The sequence below is a fragment of the Barbatula barbatula genome, assembly GCF_947034865.1.
Source record: "Barbatula barbatula genome assembly, chromosome: 22".
In the NCBI taxonomy this organism is placed as follows: domain Eukaryota; kingdom Metazoa; phylum Chordata; class Actinopteri; order Cypriniformes; family Nemacheilidae; genus Barbatula; species Barbatula barbatula.
Window position 1 is genome coordinate 20,729,906 of NC_136785.1, and position 19,252 is coordinate 20,749,157.

General features: G+C 39.7%; 1 protein-coding gene across 10 annotated transcripts; it reads right to left on the bottom strand.

Annotated features, from left to right (window-relative positions):
• Positions 1–626: 626 nt before the first annotated feature.
• Positions 627–18,494, bottom strand: LOC306910863 (prolyl 4-hydroxylase subunit alpha-2-like). 10 transcript variants are annotated; one of them, XR_013788212.1, is made up of 16 exons: positions 18,343–18,491; positions 12,797–12,897; positions 12,223–12,319; positions 11,998–12,149; positions 10,570–10,707; positions 7,016–7,255; positions 5,678–5,868; positions 5,019–5,195; positions 4,866–4,936; positions 3,112–3,211; positions 2,964–3,017; positions 2,817–2,876; positions 2,699–2,733; positions 2,246–2,314; positions 2,065–2,161; positions 627–968 (listed from the first exon to the last, which is right to left on the bottom strand). XR_013788212.1 is itself a non-coding variant. In XM_079485738.1 (16 exons), exons 2-16 carry the CDS (start codon positions 12,882–12,884, stop codon positions 898–900), a joined length of 1,635 nt encoding a protein of 544 aa, XP_079341864.1. In that variant the 5' UTR covers positions 12,885–12,897; positions 18,343–18,494; the 3' UTR covers positions 627–897. The 10 variants fall into 10 exon arrangements, 5 of the variants coding, with proteins under 5 accessions (XP_079341864.1, XP_079341863.1, XP_079341867.1 ...); XR_013788213.1 differs by having other exon boundaries at positions 2,528–2,733; XR_013788215.1 differs by having other exon boundaries at positions 10,552–10,707.
• Positions 18,495–19,252: the final 758 nt, after the last annotated feature.

Below are 19,252 nucleotides of genomic sequence, written 5' to 3' on the forward strand. Positions count from 1 at the left end.
GTTACATACAGACTGTGATGTGTGTTTACATGAAGCAACGTCCCACCTACAGGTTTAATGTCATTGAGAAACACAAACAGCCCCTCCCAATAAACAGCTTTAAAACTTACTCAACAGAGGCTTTCAGAAAACCAGAGCTGGGTTTATTTTGAACTGATACACATTTGTCACTCATACACCGTTAAATTGAATGCAGTACAGAGGTGGATGAACAATGTCTTTTTCAATGTATATGTCACCATTATGTGTTCCTTTTCATTTATAGTGAATGAATGTTGTATAATTGTTGGCTGTCTTTATGACTGCAGATGAAAATAAGTTATTGTTACTAATTCTGGCATATTCACAAGGTAGATTTTTATACAACTATGTTCATGAATGTGTATGGTCCCTATTAAATAAACAAATAACACACACACAATAAAACTCATAATTTCCTCTATAAAAGTCACATTGTACTAAACCTAACCTACTAATGCTAAACCTACTGATGAAGACTTTATTCCAGGGCATGATATTAACTTTATTCCTCATATGAGGAGTGAAATTGTTTTGCAGGACATGAACTCCATCTTTCAGATGTTACTGCTGCTTTAAGAGAAGCTCACAAATGAAATACACAATATAAAAGTTCAAATACATTTTTATTGCAAACATAAAACACTGATTAAAAGAACAGAGCAATAATTTATGCAGGATATAAACACACACACACACACGAGATATGACATGATGCATTACTGTATCACTTTACATCCATCAAGAAATATCAAAGACTCGTCGTCATCATAGTAATTCTTCAAATAAAAGAGAATCCCTGACAGAGAGAAAGATCTCGGCGAGCGTGTGTTGATGTTGAGGCTCTGTGAGTGTGATGTGATTGACATCAGTCCTCCGTCAGTCAGCTTCGGTGAGGCCACATGGTCTTCTGAACTCTTGTCCTCTCTCATGAATCCATTTGTTTGAAACTGTCAGAGGAAAACACCAAACACTCATTACCTCAGCAGCAAATATTCAAAACTAACATTAACTTTAACATTAAGAATGAATGCTGTCAAAATATATTGTTAATTGCGAGTTCATGTTGGCTGAAGAAATGTCCTGTTGAGTGTCAGAATAGAAATGCAACAAACAATCAATGAGCGCTTTTCCACCATCGCACAGAACCGGATGCAAATTGTATAAAATCAAAGGAACACATTTCTAGAAACTGTCCACTTCATTTTCTCATTGTCATTTCAGAAAGTTTTGAAATATTCTTCCTACCGAAACATAATCCTTTTTATTACATTATATATTATTGTATTTACATATTCATGAGATTCTTTGGCATAAAATGGATCATACTGACTTTAATGTCAAGGATTCATTAACACTATCATTTCATCTTATTTTTGACAAAACATCCCACGCACACACATTTTCAGTAGCGATTGAAATGTTTTGGTAGTGATCACAATATTTCATTTGCACAGCTGAATCAGAATTCAATACAAATATCTAACTATGCTGCACATACTGTATAGCAGACACACATCTGACAGTAAATATCTAATAGAAAACATCCAGCTCACATACTACACCACTACTAAAACATACTAAAATACTAAAGATTTGAATAACCGTACAGAGTTTTCTTTATTTCCCCAAATAAAGGATTAAGTGTTCCTTTTTTATCAATGATACCCAGTGATACGTTTCGGCCATGACTGTTTTGTTAGTGACAATTTCAGCGCATGGTTATCAAGCACAGTTCAGATATACACATTTCAAAAATACATTTTATAGAATGAAACCCTGCTTAGTTGCAGAAAAAAGATGTTTGATAGTGACATTCCATAAAGTACCACACAGATTTTCTGACCTTCGAACAAATAACTTCAAAATGATGAGACCGATCTGCTCTTAGAGAGCTATTAGAGAGAGAGATACAGTCATGATTTGTGATCAAAAATGTAGGGGTGTGGCTAAAGTCATTCAGGGACTTACATAAAGTTGAATCATTTTAAAATAAAAAAAAAATGTCTGATTTGTGCTTTAATACAGAGTAAGCCGACTGCTTACCCCATTTACTCCCTACAAGAACTGGACAGGCGGCGTGTCTCGTCCTGTAGTCTCCTTCACCGCTCTTAAAGAGATTATACCAGAACACTGCCGTTCCCTAGAACAAGACCAGCACCACACGTCAACACAAGAGTTACGTACAGAACGGATCCAACACAATCTACAGAAGTGATCACTGTACCTTTCTAGGCCAGATAGCGGCCCCGAAATCTGGAAATACTGTAGCTCCACCCGCCTCGACGTCACTCATCTGTAAGCACAGACATCACATGAACCTTCACTCAGAATGATGGAATAAATGATGCAGAAAACACAACCACACATAATCCACGCGTGTCTGTTGACTGTATGCAGTGATGATGTCATGATGTTCTGCTCGGGTGTGTCCAGACGAGAAACCACAGGTGTGAATCATCACATGACCTGTGTTTACTGTCACGTCTGGACACTTTATCATACTCACTTCTCACATCTTGAACAGAAACGACGCTTGCTTTCTTGAAGTGTGTGCGCTTTACTCATCACGACGGCCAATGAACTTACGAACGTAGAGCGACTGACAGCACGAGGAAGCCACATGGATCAAACAACACATGAGATGTGAAGGCAAGCACCACGACATACTCATACTTACATAATGTAAATAAGTAGCCACACGATTTCCAGTGCCTAATGATTTGAAAGCATCAGGTTCATCTTTCTACGAAGACAAAAGTGTGAGAGTAAAGAAAGGCACAAACACGTGTACTTACGTAGTTCAGATAGGTGGCAAGTCTATTTCCATCAACCTTGAGGTTGCTGTCAAAAGGACGCTGGAACAGAAGTGTGCAACTTTTATCCAAAAGTCTCCCTTTACATTTACTCTGCCAGTGGATACAGTGATGATTGAATCATCTTACCCTTGAGAAATCATAGTGCGGTTCATATTGACCTCCGACACCATAGTTAGCCACCTGACACACAGCAGGAACACACATCATCGGTATCACTCCATTATCATCAATCCAAATCATATGAAATGAAACCTCGGTGTGGATGAGGAATCACCTGAAGGAGCTCTGCCGTGTCCACAGTTAATCCAGTGATGTCTTGTATTCTCCGATTGACCCGTTCAACCACCGGATCATCATCACCATCCAACCACGCGCTGGACACACGACACAAACATGCTTCTTAACAAAACAACATCTCTGTGCCTTTACATCGCGAGTAGAGTTGGGAACCGAAAATCAATATGGTTTTTTAAAAGAACCGGAAGCAATTAATAAGTATCAGTTTCCCAAAAAAATGGTTCAGGTGCGATGCACGGTGAGTTTCCTGTAAAGGGTGTCACAAACCAAACAGAAATACCTCATTAATAACTCAACACATAGTTGCCAATGACACGCTGCACCACCTCTTCAACATTCAAACACTTTGGTTCTCGTGACCGTACACACCCTCCACAGATGTGTCACGCCGCATCTTTAACTGCCAAACACAGACTGTTAGAACTGTGCATGCTGTTCTGTCTGATGAACCGGCACCGCTTCTGTTGTCACAAATTACATCATATTGCATTGACATCACTTTCCCATGTGAACACGCCCCCTTGAGTGGCAAAACACTGCTTTCAAAAGAAGAAACTATGAGCACGTTTACATGCACAGTGTTACGGCGATGATGTATGTGAGGTCGTGTAAACGTGTACAACTAAATCTTTTATCGGGAAAAGCTCATCAGCGGCTTAAGCAAAACCTGCTCGGCAGAGGTAGTTTTTACAGCGATTTCGCGCTGCATGAAAACACCATTACCGGTATCTTTCAGTTTTGCTCATGTACGCATGTCTGACAGCGCAGTAGTAAAAGTCCCAAACGGAAGTAACAGTAAAATAACACATAAAAGTGGCTCTGCGGACATGAGAAGAGATAGAAACATACAGCTTCTTATTAATGACTAAACAGACTATCGACGATGACGTCACTGCACGTCTGTGTAAATGCGTAGCCGGTTTATTACTATGCATGTAAACACATGAAAAAGGTTTCTTTTTGAGCTGAAGTTTGATAGATATCCCTTTATTTTGTGCATGTAAACGCACTCACTGACACCGGGAGTAAAGTATTGAAGCAGTTGGACTCAACTGTGATGTTTTTGACTTACAAAGGAAGCAGGTGTCCCTGGACACTGAAATATTACACGGTATTGCGTTTCATGATATTTGAAATGTATTTGGAAAAAACTATAACAATTTTCAGTTCTGCGGCACCATTGACTCCCATAGTAGGAAATATTATCGATATTATTTTTTGTTCTGTTGAACATTTGGAAGAATTTAGCCCTTTTGATTTTGTCTTAGAGCTGAAATTGCTAATGCTTTCATTGTGTTTAGCAGAACAAGGACATGTATACAGCATTGAAACAACTCGAGGGAGAGCTAATCATTGTTTTGGGTGAACTGTCCCTTTAAGTAAACATTTTCTAATCGAGTCTTGCACGATTTACATTGCTCTTGTAAATGTTTACAGTGTTGACAATACGTTAATGTTTAGGTCTGTATGAAATAAATCTGCTTTGAATGTTAAAAGAAAGACATTTCTTACATACAAGGTGTAAAGAAAGGTGTAAAAGTACAGTAGGTAGGTAACACAGGTTCAGACATTCTGCTTCATGTTTCTATATGTGTACCTTCTGTTCATTATACTTATTATATTTCAGATGTTGCTATGTCTATATTCATTGTCAGTGTGTTTTCTGTACGGCGGCCTTTTACAGGTGGTAATGATCCTGGAGTGAATGTGTGTGTGTGTGCGCTCGCTCACCTTTTAGAAACTCTGTAATGGGCGACAGTCAGAATTCCAGTTTTTGGATCCCTCACCGTGGCCCTTTCAAGCTGAACACAGAAATGTGAGGAGTTTGGAGACAGATGTGAAATGAAAGTCCAATGTGTCTGATTACCGAACGCCCGCCCTGACCTTGGGTTTGGCTAACTCCTTGATCTTCTCGATCTCCTGGTCTGAAAGAGCCTCCAGATAGCGAACGATACGAGGACTGTCCCACTCGTCCTCCTCCTTCATGGGCTTCAGCAGTAGACGGGGGTTCCTGTTCCCGGTCTGATAGCGACAGAAGAGTCGGCTGCTTCTCTTAGAAGTCTGCAGATGACACCGTGGATAATCATTGATGTTAATTCATCAAACATATGATTTATGCTGGTATCACGTCATCTTCTGGAATGATCTGAGATCGATGTAGGGCCGGGACGATATATGCTGTTTTTTTTATGCTCAGTTTGCCACCACATCTGAACACCAGAGGGCGCTCTCGCGCAGACACTCTGCTCACGGGGCACAGAAGACTACAAACGCAGTTCCAGGAAATGTCAATGGTCATATTTGATTGCTGTTCTTCAATCCTTTAAAGGTATTTTCATGATACATTTATAATGATGATGTTTGACGGGTGTTGCACGTTATAAATGACTCAATCTGGTAGGGACTGGAGCAGATCAAAGAGCCGTAGTTCACAGAAGAGCTGTGCAGAAAACACTCAATGGATTTAGGACCCAGGCAGATATAATTAGTGTGAATGGATAAATATCGTCTCAGCTCTAAATCGAGGATCATTCTAAACTGACCATTTTCACTCCCTCTCCTCTGCACAGGGCTTCATAGATCTCTCTCTCAGGCAGGTAGTCTTTAGGACGCTCATAAGTGTCCAGCTGAATGGGTCGCTCATCGGCAGACTCTTGAGTCACGTCTCTCAACTCTTTTGACAGAAGACGCTCAAAGTAACGCATGTTCCCTCCTGCCCTCTGGTGGCCGGGATCTGCAGATACACAAACATTTCCTCCACTTACAATAGTTTGTCAAATAGCAAGAACAGCATGTTGGCTATTCTGTTGTCATTTGCTTTGTTCTGTATATGATAATACAGCATAAAAATATACCCTGTTTAACGCTTGACAAACATTATATTGTTTGAGTCAAAGCATTACATTGAGACTTTATAGTAACCTGTTACAGACTGGACAAAACAAAATGTAAATTATTATATTCAATACTGTGGCACTATACACATAATGTCCCAGTACCCACGGATCTATGTAAATGACTGGATTACACACAGAATGCTAAACCGACCGCAGGAGGTGAAGACAGCGGAAGCGATCACGACGCCATCTTGGTATGCTCAACTGACAGAGAGCGCCATTGACTTACAGTCAAAATGACCATCAGAAATAACCCGCTGTTCAGCTTATCAGGGGCGCGATACGTTTTTAGTTCACCTGTGTGTTTAAATTATTAATTGTTACTTCTGATGATTTTCCAATGTTTTCCCTTATTTTGGGCAGAATAGCGACGTATATAAATCAATGTATAGCAAGTGAGTGTGTATTACACACAGTTTCACAGCACATGTGTAAATGTTTAGAACTTTAAGAAGAATTTGGTTCCTAAATGAGATCCATTGTTCGTGTTTTTATTATGTCATGGTGTTTTTATTGTATTAGTTATCTCATTTTGGAACCCAACTCTTCATATACAGCCTGTGTTTATCTGTATTTTGATTTCAGAATAAGCACGTTTGGCATATGTTGAGGTGTGTCGTGAGTCTGCTGATCTGATATTTATGCTACTGTCATGAAAATGAACGTAACTCACTCTATATCTAGTAAAACAGGAAAATCCCCACAGAAAATAATAAACCATTTACATGCTTAAGACATTTGCGTTGTAGTAACGTACTGTCAGACCTAAGATATAAAATGGAGACTGGTGAGGTGCTGCTTTATCATTAATACTCTCTATTCATCTGAGGGCATAGCAACATGGCGGCGCGGTAGCTTCAGCGTAATGTCGTCTTTTCCATAGATCATTGGTTAGGCCCTGACTGATATTCAGTACATCAATGACATTAATAAAGCACACTTGATCTGCAGTGGACATCAGTTAAAATGACAACTGAATCTTACCGATGGCCACCAGGCGTCGTGTGAGCTCGATAGCTCGTGACAGGTCACCCATCTGATAGACGGAGTAACTGAGATAATCCAAGATATCAGCCTTGAGCGTCTTGGCATCTTCTCCGGTGTCCATCTGTTTAAGAGCCTGCTGCATCCACAGCACGGCGTGATAGTAGTCGTTCTCATTGTAGGCCAACTTCCCCATATCAAAACAATCATCTACTGTCAGTAGAGCACTGTAGCGCACCCCTGTGGACATCACATCACATCAGTCATCTACTGTCATATCTAGGGATGTGCCGATCTAAATATTATGAGCATGAGCAAAGATCCCTGCAACATCAGAAAGAGAAAGTGCTTTAAGCGCATCATTCTGCATCCGCGATGTGCATGACTGTAGTGAACATAGAAGCACATGCATTAAGAGCATCATTCAGATTCTTAATAGAGTCTTTGAAGGTCCAGTGTGTCATTTTGGGGAAATGCATTATAATCTTCATAGTGTTCAGAGGTGTATAAAGAGCTCACACAATGAAGCGTTTATGTCTTTATTACTTTAGAACAGGGGTCTCAAACTCCCAGCCCGCAACTGACATCAAAAATATAATACAATCCGTCCCGCTAAAATATGATTATTTTAAGGAATATTTTATTATTATTTGTAGTTGTTTTACAGCAATTTAAACTACCTAATTCAATATGTACTAAAAACGGTTTGCTGGATGACTTCATAAGATGGACTTTTTTTGTTTGGCTGTGAACTAAAATATGTCTAATTCCAAACCGAAAAGGAAAGTGGATGAGGAACACAGACTGTTTCAAGAAAGATGGACACTGCAGTATTTTTTTGTGGAGTTTAATGGGAACGCCACCTGTCTGATATGCAAAGAAAATGTTGCTGTTCTGAAGGAATACAATCTCAAGCGGCATTACTCGACAAAACACGGAGACCAATATGAGAAGTACCAGGAAGACGAGAGAAAAAAATGAGCCACACAGTTGCAGAGAGAGCTTAACGTCCCAGCAAAGCCTTTTCCAGAGAGCCAAAAAGGATTTGGCACAACAGCCAAAGATATATTTCAGTAGCTGTGCGACACGATTGAACGCTCTGGTTTGCCATGGAGCAGACTAGTAGGCATTACCACCGATGGCGCCCCGTCTATGACAGGTAAAAATAATGGACTGGAAGTGCTGGTACAAAGAAAGTTGGAAGAGGAAAATGCAGATCCAGCAGTTGTTCTGCACTGCATTATACACCAGCAGGCGCTGTGCATTAACTGCTTAAAATATGAACACGTCATGTCTGTTGTCCTAAGATGCATCAATTACATCAGGTCAAGAAGTTTACAGCACCGCCAGTTTCAATCATTTTTGGAAGAAATTGAGCCAACATATGGTGATGTACTTTACTTTACTGAGGTACGCTGGCTCAGCAGGGGAAATGTCTTGAAGAGATTTTTTGATATAAGGACAGAGGTGAAGAGATTTATGAAAGATGGCAGAATGGATGTTCCTGAATTTGATGATCCTAAATGTGTCATGGACCTTGCACTCCTAGTGGACATTACACAGGAGCTGAACATCCTTAACCTGAAGCTCTGGGGCCCTGGTCAGCTCATCACAGCAGTGTATGAAAGTGTGAAAGCCTTCAACACAAAATTGAGATTGTGGAAAAATCAGCATTCTGCCAAAAATCTCAGTCATTTCACAACATGCAGATCTCTTGTGGAGGAGGGCATAGCATTCAATGGTGATGAATATACGTCTGCTGTTGATAACCTACTTCAGGAATTTGATCAGCGTTATGCTGACTTTAAGGCACACCGTGACACTTTCCAACTGTTTGCAGACCCCTTCTCAGCTGATGTGGAGAGTGTCCCAAATTTGGACAAAAAAATGGAACAACAGTGAGCTAAAAACTCAATTCAGAGAGGCACAAGGAAATGCAGACAATACTGCCCAGTTTCTGAGAGAATGACCAAAGTGTTCAGTCGGTTAATGTGCCTTTTTGGAAGCACATACCAGTGTGAGAAACTTTTCTCAACTATGAACTTCAATAAATGCAAATTCAGGTCCAGGCTTAGTGATGCTAATCTTGAAGCTGTACTCAGGGTTTCAACGGTGAACTCCATCAGGGCAAACGTGGCTCAGTTGTGTGAGCAGAAGCGCTGCCAAGTGTCTGGCAAGAAATAGAATCGTTTACAAATGTATTCAGAGATCGCAGTTGTTCAATGTAAGGTTCAGCACAGTTTGATAAGTTACTTAAGTTAAAATAAAGTAGGCAACTTTAAAAAAAAAAAAATTATATAACAATGCACAAACACTGTTGTTTGTATTTTTGTTAAGCATGACACAAATATGTTAATAATGTTTTAAAAGATATGTGAGCTAACATCTCAGCAACTAAAAGTAAATTTCCAGAATCTTTTTGTGCTTCAATGTTAAAACGGCCCTCCTATGAAATGTCAGTCACACCAATGGCCCCCAGCCAATTTCAGTTTGAGACCCCTGCCTTAGAATGAGCTGTTTCTAACTAAACACACGGCGGGTCCCTTGCATGTCATTGGCCATGTGTTTGGACCGGGAGGAGGAGAACTGAGCGGTTGCTTGCAATTCACAACCTCGCCTCTAGTCTAGATATTACTGACTGGACCTTTAAAGACGCTCTCAAGTACTACAACATCTGCATGACCTCCCTTTAAAACGCTAATGAAGGTAGTTTCTTAGATTGCAACGCAACCAATCTTCAAAGCGCTGAAAGTGCGTCAAGACATCGTAAAATTGTCCACGTGACTCCGGTGGTTCACTATAAATTAATAGTTTCGGGTAATACTCAGAATTCAGGGATCAGAATCGGATCAGGAAAGGAAGAAGTGTAATGGGACCATCCCTAGTCATATTAGGCTTAAACTTTCAGGACAATACAGTATGTTCACTTGCTGCCTAATATAACCCACTAACAGCTGGTGTGATGAAGAGATGATGAGTGTTATTCACTTCACCTGTCAGTGCTCATGTTATGCCTGATCAATGCCTGACATAATCAAACAAACTCCAACTTGCAATATTGAGAGATTGTCACAGATTTTCCACATAACTTGGTTGACATCATCACATCACGCATTCCGCTCCAAAAGTCAAGCAGTGGTGATATTTCCACAACCATAAGCATGAAGTGGCATGAAACGAAACGTGATTGATTGCTTGACCTGTCAGTCAAAATGGCCTCTTGGGCGGGCCTTTAACTTAAACATGCCAAGGTATCCAGACCTTCAGAATGAATCTGCTGCATGGCTTTTAATCATAGGAAAAGTTCAATAATGTTTTCACAGGTGGTAGTTTTATAGAAAAGAACCTTTTCAGTCAATTCAAATTCAATTCATCAATTTTTGAATAAAGCCGTTGCAAACTTGAGTCGCATATTTTTGGTCGCATAATTCACAACAAAATCTTGTGGGCCTGAAAATAGAAAATGCTTCTGATGAAAACGCTCTTGAAATGACGTCATGTATGAATGTAGAAGTCAGAAGAAGAGTTGAAGTTACCGCTGAGCTGTTCCTGACCTGGCAGTTTGCCTTTAGAAAAACTCTCTGAGTCTAGTTTATACGTGTCCTGCAGACGCATCAGAGCTTTAGCCGCTCCTTTCTCATCTTCTTCATCAGGAAAATACTGTCTGTGTACTGACATGTTAGACAGAAAACCTGGAGAAGAAGCAGAGAAGAGGAGAACATCAGGATCATGATTCAGTCACAATTAAACATCAAATCAAATCTAACAGGTTGGATGTTTTATGTCTTGTAATCTCTGCGCAATCATGTCCATTGTTGAATGAATGTACTTCACATGAGATTTGAAGGACTGTATATCAGCCCAAACTTGTCAGTTTCGTTGTAAATGAAGACATTCTTCTGATCCACGTGGCAACACATGCTTACACAAGTTCACATCAGGGTGAGAGAGTTCAGACAGCACTCCAGGATCACTCTTCACATGGCTTAAGTGAGGGCTGCCTGGGTATTCAATTCAATTCTTCTTTCTACGGTTTCAATTTGATTCGATTAGTTATTATTGTTTTATTAAAAAATGTTGGATTTGCAGAAACAGAATTCATATTGAAATATAAATGCTGGTTATATTATCGTTTCATTACAAATACTACACACAATGTAAACATTACTGTTAAACATTGTAAATCTTTCACTACAAAAACTCATTGAAATTCATTACCAACCTGAAACATGTTTAAGAAATAAAACGCCGTCCACCATAATCAACATTGTTTCCTTCATTCATCAGAATCTGAGAATGAATCTGTTTTAACCAGCCCTACACCACACCACATCAAATCATAAACAATATACCATAATAATAACAACAACACATTTCATCTGTTTAAAGGGTCATTCACACAATGAACCACAATTTTATAGTCACAACTATAATGATAAAGATGGTCGGAATCCCTTTCAGAATGATTTTTTCCAGCTGATGAACGATAAAACATTTTGTTAAGCAGTCTGGATCTCAAATGTCTGACTAATGATGATCGCAACGTGTAGCAGTCAGAAAGCGTTTGTGTTTACGATGGGACATTATATACTGATGTTACACAACAATATCATCATCCTCAACTTGTGTGATTGTAAGTGAAGAGATTGATCAAAATTGGATAACTTCGTTTTTAAAATCATGTTTTTTTTATTGTGCATTCCAATTAATAAAGCAAACTGCAGTTGGTTTGTTTTGATTTAAGCCATAAGAACTCAGCTGACTACACAATAAAAACGTGATGTTCTGGTTTCTTTAGTCACAGTTGGTGTTGTAATGTGAACGGCTCTTAAGGCCTCTTCAAAAGGTCATGTCTACACCAGTAACTTTAAAGATGATGTGTTCAATATTAGATATATTTATGGCCTATACTGTTCCTGGTACATTTATTTGTAATGTTTGACCCACATTTGAACTTTAGAGTTGAAGGGTTTATTGTGTACCGTCTGATGGGTCCTGAAGCACAAGACTCTCCAGCTCCGACCACTCTGTGTTCAGTCTCTTCATCAGTTTGTAAGCGTTCACGGGATGAGCCAAGAATCCTTCTGGATCTGATGTGGAGGCTCGTGTCAACAAGTCCAGTTTATTAGCCCAGCTGCAGTCACCCAAAGACATCATTAACACATGCATGAGTCACGACGAGAGAGTCATATGGGAGAGAGATTCACCTCTTCACAGCTTCTAGTTTGGTTTCTTCGGCTCGGATGTATTCCTTCAGTGACTGGACCAGCTCTCTCTCTGTGAAGATCAGATCTGTCATCTGGCCTATGAGAGAAAGGGCAAAACATCAGCATGATCTACAGAACCAAGCAGAAGTAAATGACATTCTGAAGAGTTCCACAAAAAAACCAACAATATTACAGTTAGAGATGAAGAGACAGGAAAGCTAAGAGAGAGTTTCATTCAGCGGCAATAATTCTATGATAATGATACAAAATCAAACAATCTGAAATGAAAATTGAACGGATCTTCAGAAGTGTGATTGAATAGGATTTCATATGAATAATGTACATGGAAATGGATTTGTAAAAAAATATTTGGGTAAATATGATGGGATTCCAGTCAGATAAGCACAACAATCACATCTGAACTGATGTAGTGTAAACACTGGCTGAAAGTCACCAGGAACTGTTGGGAAAAACAATGGAAGACATGGGGAGCGCCTGGAAAACCATCAGTGCTTTCAGCCGGTGAATGTAAATGGTTTTCTCCGAGACAGGATGATGTTATTCAGAAGTTTACCGATCGACGTGAAGATTTCTGCTCGCGTGGGAGAGGAGAGACACGCCAGCGCCAGGAGCAGCGTTAACATGATCCCACGTGTCGCCATTCTCCAGCAAAACCTTTGAAAGAAAACACAAAGACATTGTGTAGAAATGTGCAGAAAGTGGGGAGGGTTATTTATGTGGTGTAATTGAATAAGCTGAATAAGTGGAATAAGCTTATTTTCATTGAAGCACCACGAATGACTGTATTCATGAGCTTAAGCTCTTAGCAATAAACAGTACGAGGATCAGTTTCACCGCATCAGTTCAACACACGGATCCATCAGAACTCAGAAGGGTAACGGAGGACTTCTAGTGTGTAACTAGGGATGCACCGATACCACTTTTTAAGGATCGAGTACGAGTACCGATACTTTTCCCTGGTACTCGCCGATACCGACGCCTGTTGTACAGTTTTTGTTGTTTGTGGCAATTTTCTAAGAACAAAACAATGAGACTAATGAACATATCAGCATCTTTATTTTTAACAACTTCAACTCATATTATGAAAAAATATCAAAATTTTCAAAGCCCAAAATTCACAGTGTCCAATAACCTCCAAAGGACATAAGCATGGAGATTGCCATGCGTGGGTCGTCATCATAGATTTTGAAATATTTCCACACAGCTAAGCACGAATGAAGCGTTAAGAGAGAGTGGTTTACATGTTAAGTCAATGCAAAGACACGATAGACCTACTCGCGGTGCAATTCACGCGAATGAGTTCGCGTTATTCGCGCAAGTTAAAAAATAAGAACTTTGGCGAAAATTTTCGCTGCGTTAACCAATCAGGAGCTTGCTCTAGTAGGGACATGATTATGACATAGCGAGCGGAGGCAGAAATCTGAAACAACAATGAAGGACTTCGCCTCTGAAGGATCAGATGGACCCAGACACGGCGCCGAACGAGTCTACGTCTATCTTCAGCCTCCCATAGCACATAATGCGCAGCTACCTGCTTAACAAAATCCATGTCCGCCATTTCGCAACAAGACTGGAGGTGTCTCTGTGTGCACTGGAACGTTCTGTCAATTACGTCACATGAGGTATCGGTCTTTGGTATCGGGGAATTTTTACGAGTACGAGTACATAACAGTGTACATGTGCAAACAGCAATCTCTGTTCGATCACTCGTCTGTTTCCCACACCGATTGGCTCCTATTCCGAGTGTTTTCATGTCAGATGGGTTGTAAGAATGCGTCGTACACATCAAGGTGAGTTGGGCAACTCACAGAAATCACACACCAGAGCTCAAAGTCAACTCCTGAAAACTTATTTGAATTCAACAATGGATAGCCTCTATATCACGTTGATAAATCTGTTATTGTTTTTAATCAGACGTAATTGTGCTGAAAACCTTTAAAGGTCCAGTCAGTAATATCTAGACTAGAGGCGAGGTTGTGAATTGTCCTCCTCCTCTCGTTCCAAACACATGACGGCTGTCAGAACATGGCCAATGACATGCAAGGACCCGCCGTGTGTTTAGATAGAAACAGCTCATTCTAAGGTAATAAAGACATAACGCTTCAATGTGAGAGCTCTTTATACACCTCTGAACACATAGCTATAAATATTATATTGCATTTCTATCAATAGATCCTCCCCAAAATTACACTTGAAATGGTCACGTGTCATTTTAAGTTAGGCTTCAAATCATTTTTGACTTTACAACTCTTTTTATTTTCCTAATTTAGTGGAAATATGTTGTTGTGCTGGAGAAAGAAATGGGAAGGCGTGTGAGCTCGGGGGTCCATGAGGATGGTTTGAGATATGATGGGGCCCAGTAAGGTTGAGAACCACTGCTGTGGACAACAGCCGCTACTGTTTAAACTAAACTATGCTGGTGCTCTGGTCTATGTGGCTTTCCGCTGGAGACCGAGCCCAGCCAGACCAACATCCAAAATAAACTCGACCACAAACTCAAGCTGACATCAGTTCTTACTGCTGAAAACTAGAGCGGCAGGAATGATCCATGACATTAATCTCACGATGAACAAACATCCTCTGATTTATCAGTCTGATCTATAGGCCTGAAGATCCGTCTCTGTGTCAGTGTTTTCATCTACATTTACATTTATTCATTTGGCAGATGCTTTTATCCAAAGCGACTTACAAGTAGTTTTTTTTTACAGTGGCACATTACTGCAGAGCAATCAGGGGTAAGGCGCCTTGCTCAAGGGCCCTTCAGTCATGACCAGAGATCCTGAAGGTCTGAATGAATGGATCAGCACATGACTCATTGAACATCTCTAAACTATTACTCATATTCATCCGAAGTTTTATTCTTCAGTGTGGAATAAGTCCGTCTGTGCTATAGGGCTGCAAAGATGTGTTATTGTGTCAATTATTGTCGACAGATATTTTTGGTATCGAGTATTAATGTATTATCGTGATTTGACCGATCCGCTGTTGTGGCGCTAGTGTGTAATACCATCTTACAAAATGCGATTGAAGAAAAAAACAAGGCAAATTAGCAAGGTTTGGTAAAGTTTCAACTTACAGCCAAGAATGCTGTCGTGTGCAATACAGAACTTGCATTTCCCGGGAGCACAAAGTGCACGTTGGAACACTTGAAGAGGAAACATCGCGGCACAAAGAGAACCAGCTAACTATCGGTGAATCCTTTATTACTAATATTAGTGCAGTGTCTAATAAACAGACAGTGATAGACGTTTAACAACAATACGCCTTTAATAGTGAAGACTACTGTTAATACCGGACACTATCAGCCACCATAAAGACAAGTCATAAGACTCCTAGCAGTTACCTCGGTTTATTCATATTCATGAAGATTTACATCTTCAGTTCATTTTACTGTAATTAAATACTGAAAGTCTCTCTGCTGCTCAGTTCATTTTTACTATAAAGATATTATAAGAATTGATTAGTAGATTCATTTATTTCTATTTATTGTTCTGAAAGTACCAAAGTCAACGATGCTAATAGAGCATGTGTGTGTGTGTGATTTCAGTTGGACAAAATCAGAAAACATGTGTACCTGTATAGTTGGTTCAAAGTTTATTTATTAAAACAACCAATTCAAAAGCTGATGCAATTGTCTATATTTATTTATTAGTTAAAATATGTAGAACTCAATGTCTATTTTCATAAAGGTCTACTGATTAGTCGTTTAAATAATCGACGATTAATCGCTCTAATAGTTGATAGATTAGCCCTACTGTGCTACAGACATGAAAGACGCTCAAATCCTGAACATGTTTATTTGGACCATCCATAGCAACCCCCCGGTCACATTACCACACCAGGGCTGCGTCTGAAATCGCATACTGTGACTGTACTGAATTTGAATGAGTACCTACATATCGGCCGTTAAAACAGTACGTTCAATAACGCATGAGTGGGAGTAGTATGAATCCATTTGGGACATACTGTGTCCTAGGACTGAACCGATTCCTCGAGTAATTCGAATACAAAAATATTTCACCTCGAAGCTTTGTTTAATCTATTTAACTCTATTTAACTAGAGTAGGACTGCGTTTCCACACGGACCATTATTACTGACGCACAGCCCGCTAAACTCTGAACATGTTAAAGGGCTCTCAAGTCTCACACATTCACCGTTAAATCTGTTCACACGCTCACACGTATGTCTCATAAAGTGATAAGATTATTGAAATGCTATAATACTTATAGTCTATTTTGCGAGTGAAACTTGTCGAGTCCATAAAACTAGATGCAGACTTGTGGACGCTGAATCCTGTTATTTACACACACATGCCATCTGTCTGTTCTGAGTGAATGAACTTCATAGCTTTGCGTGCTACACGCGTGATGCTCATGAATGCGTCTGCGCTGTATGAGGACACGAACACGTGAGCTTCCTCTGGGAATTTGTTTCACAAACATTTTATTGTTTGAGTGAAGAAACAGACATTCTAAAAAATAAGAGTCTTATGAAATAAAAGTCTGGTTAACTACAGTATTTTTATGTGGACAAATATATTACAATTTTATTGTAAAAAATAAATAAACTAAAACGAATTTAAATGAACTAAATGCATCATGCATAAGCTGAAGTTAGTTGTTTACCTTTGAAATGATTCTTTCCTCTTTTCATTAATTATTTATACATTGGAATTATATTGTATTTTGAATGCACTTAATAGGTAAAGTCTTCACAGATATTAATGTAGGCAACTTCAGCAATAAAAATGTTAATTGTTCTAAAAAGGAAAGAAAATTAGTTGTTCATTTCAATTTCTCTTGTATACAGTATTTAGTATTGCTCTTTAATAAAGCAGTACTTATTATCCGAATACCCGATTAATCATTAGAAAAATCAGTAGAATACTCGAAAAAATAATCGATAGCTGCAGCCCTACTGCGTCCGCCATGTTTTATTGTGTTGTGACTCGTATGCTCTTTGACCTATGACGTATTAACAACAACCTACACGTGAGCGTTGATAAAAACATCATTTAGTGACAAGAAATTCATTCATTGGCACTGACATTAAAAACAGACGTCCTCCTAAAAGTTTTCCGCTATATTTATTTGATTTACTTTTGAAATTTGATAAGTGTCCATCTGATCCACACTTTCGAATCTCAGCGGAAGTAGTAGAAGTTATTCTCGCCCACTGTTTTTAGCTTACTGAGGTTTCTGACATCATGACCCATACTCATTTAAGTAGGTGATTCCAGACGCAGCCCAATATTAGCCATCAAACCGCAACGAAACAGACAGAACTCGCAGAAATGCCTCAATGACCTTCCATAACATTATAACAACAAATCTGAGTTGATCACTGTCTGATGTGATTTCACGAAGGAGGTTTAGACGTCATCACAGAAGAAGAGAATGCTCAACTGAACTCAATGGACGGACACTGTTTGACTTCAGTGACCTCATGTTTACAGCTGGGACACTGTTTACATATTTAAACCGTAGTGTTTGGTTATTTATATTAAAGAATGAAATCCTCTACATCTCCAGCCCTTCTGATGACAGAGACTGACTGCAGATATCCTTCAAGAAGCTGAAGATTACACTTCATTCATCACGAAGAAATAAGTGACATTCCTGATAGAAAGATATTTTTGAGCAAGAGCCGTTAAAAGTGTTAGTGAAGGCAATGCGATGCATGTGAGAGAAGATGACATCATCTAGAAAGTTCTCCTCCACGCGCCATGTCGTCTCCGCTGGTCAGCCCTAAACATGACCGGGACTTCTTCAAATACTTCACTGTTCCTCGGTCTGATAAACAAACACATTTCATAACACACAAGACACTTTCTGCTGTGATTTAAACACTCTCACAGACGTCCACTGTGCGACACATATATTATATATATATATATATAAAGAAACACTGTGTATACTGTAAGAACATCATTGAAAATGCACATGATTTAATTCATGACAAATACCTCGGACGTCATGCATTTACGATTGTTTTAGAAACGACAGAAGGCACGTGCAGCGTTCGGAGGAAACACGCGTCGCGGGATGTCTGAAGGGAAGAAGTCGCGTGCAGAAGCGTTATTCGTGAAATAGGCTCACCTCCGCGTGATGGGGGTTCAGGTGGTGCAGTGAGCTCGTGGTGGTTTCTTGAGGATTTCTCGCTCGTGTTTGGGATGTTTGCGGAGTTTTGGTCGCTGCCACGTACAGAGGAGGCGTGGACCACTTCTCCCCGCGGAGCGACTGGCATCGAAGTATCGCGAGAACAATTTTACATTTTTGAATTCACGCCGCTCTCGCGATACTTCATGTCATATGACGATCGGTCTGTGCAGCGCATGATACACGCACGCAATGCGCCTTATAAACGCGCACTCACATTCCCGAACAAGACGTTTTAAATACATCATGGCCGGTTCATCATATTTACACCGCGTCTCAATTCGAAGGCTGCGTGTCCTCCGGAGGTCGCATATTTGTCGGACGTCATCGAGGTTGTCTAATTTAACACATAATAAAATGAACATTGATTTATCTTAAGATATAGTTTCATTGTTGCCTTGAGTTGTAACGGTTGCTTCTCTGAAATAACAGACTGAGGAATAATCCTTCAAACTGAGACGCGCAGCAATGTTTAATCGTCGGAGAGTTGATCGTTATTTCAACGGGAGGCGCATATATGCGGCGGTTTACGGTAAAGACGGATCATGCCGGACTGCACGTTCACACTAGAGTCGAGTCGTTCACTTGATGTGTAACATATGAGCGGCTCATATATCAACTGCATTTAGAAACTTACATTTCATTATTCTATACATTTATACACAGGTATCTGCAATCGCCTGGGATCCAACACACAACCTTGCGCTGTTAACACAATGCTCTTAGCTATGGAGGACTAAAAATGACAGAAGGAAAAATAAATAAATAAAAGTAGAAATAAATAAATAAATGCATAAATAATAGTGAAAATAAATACATTTTGGTAATATAAATGGCTATTTCTGTTTTT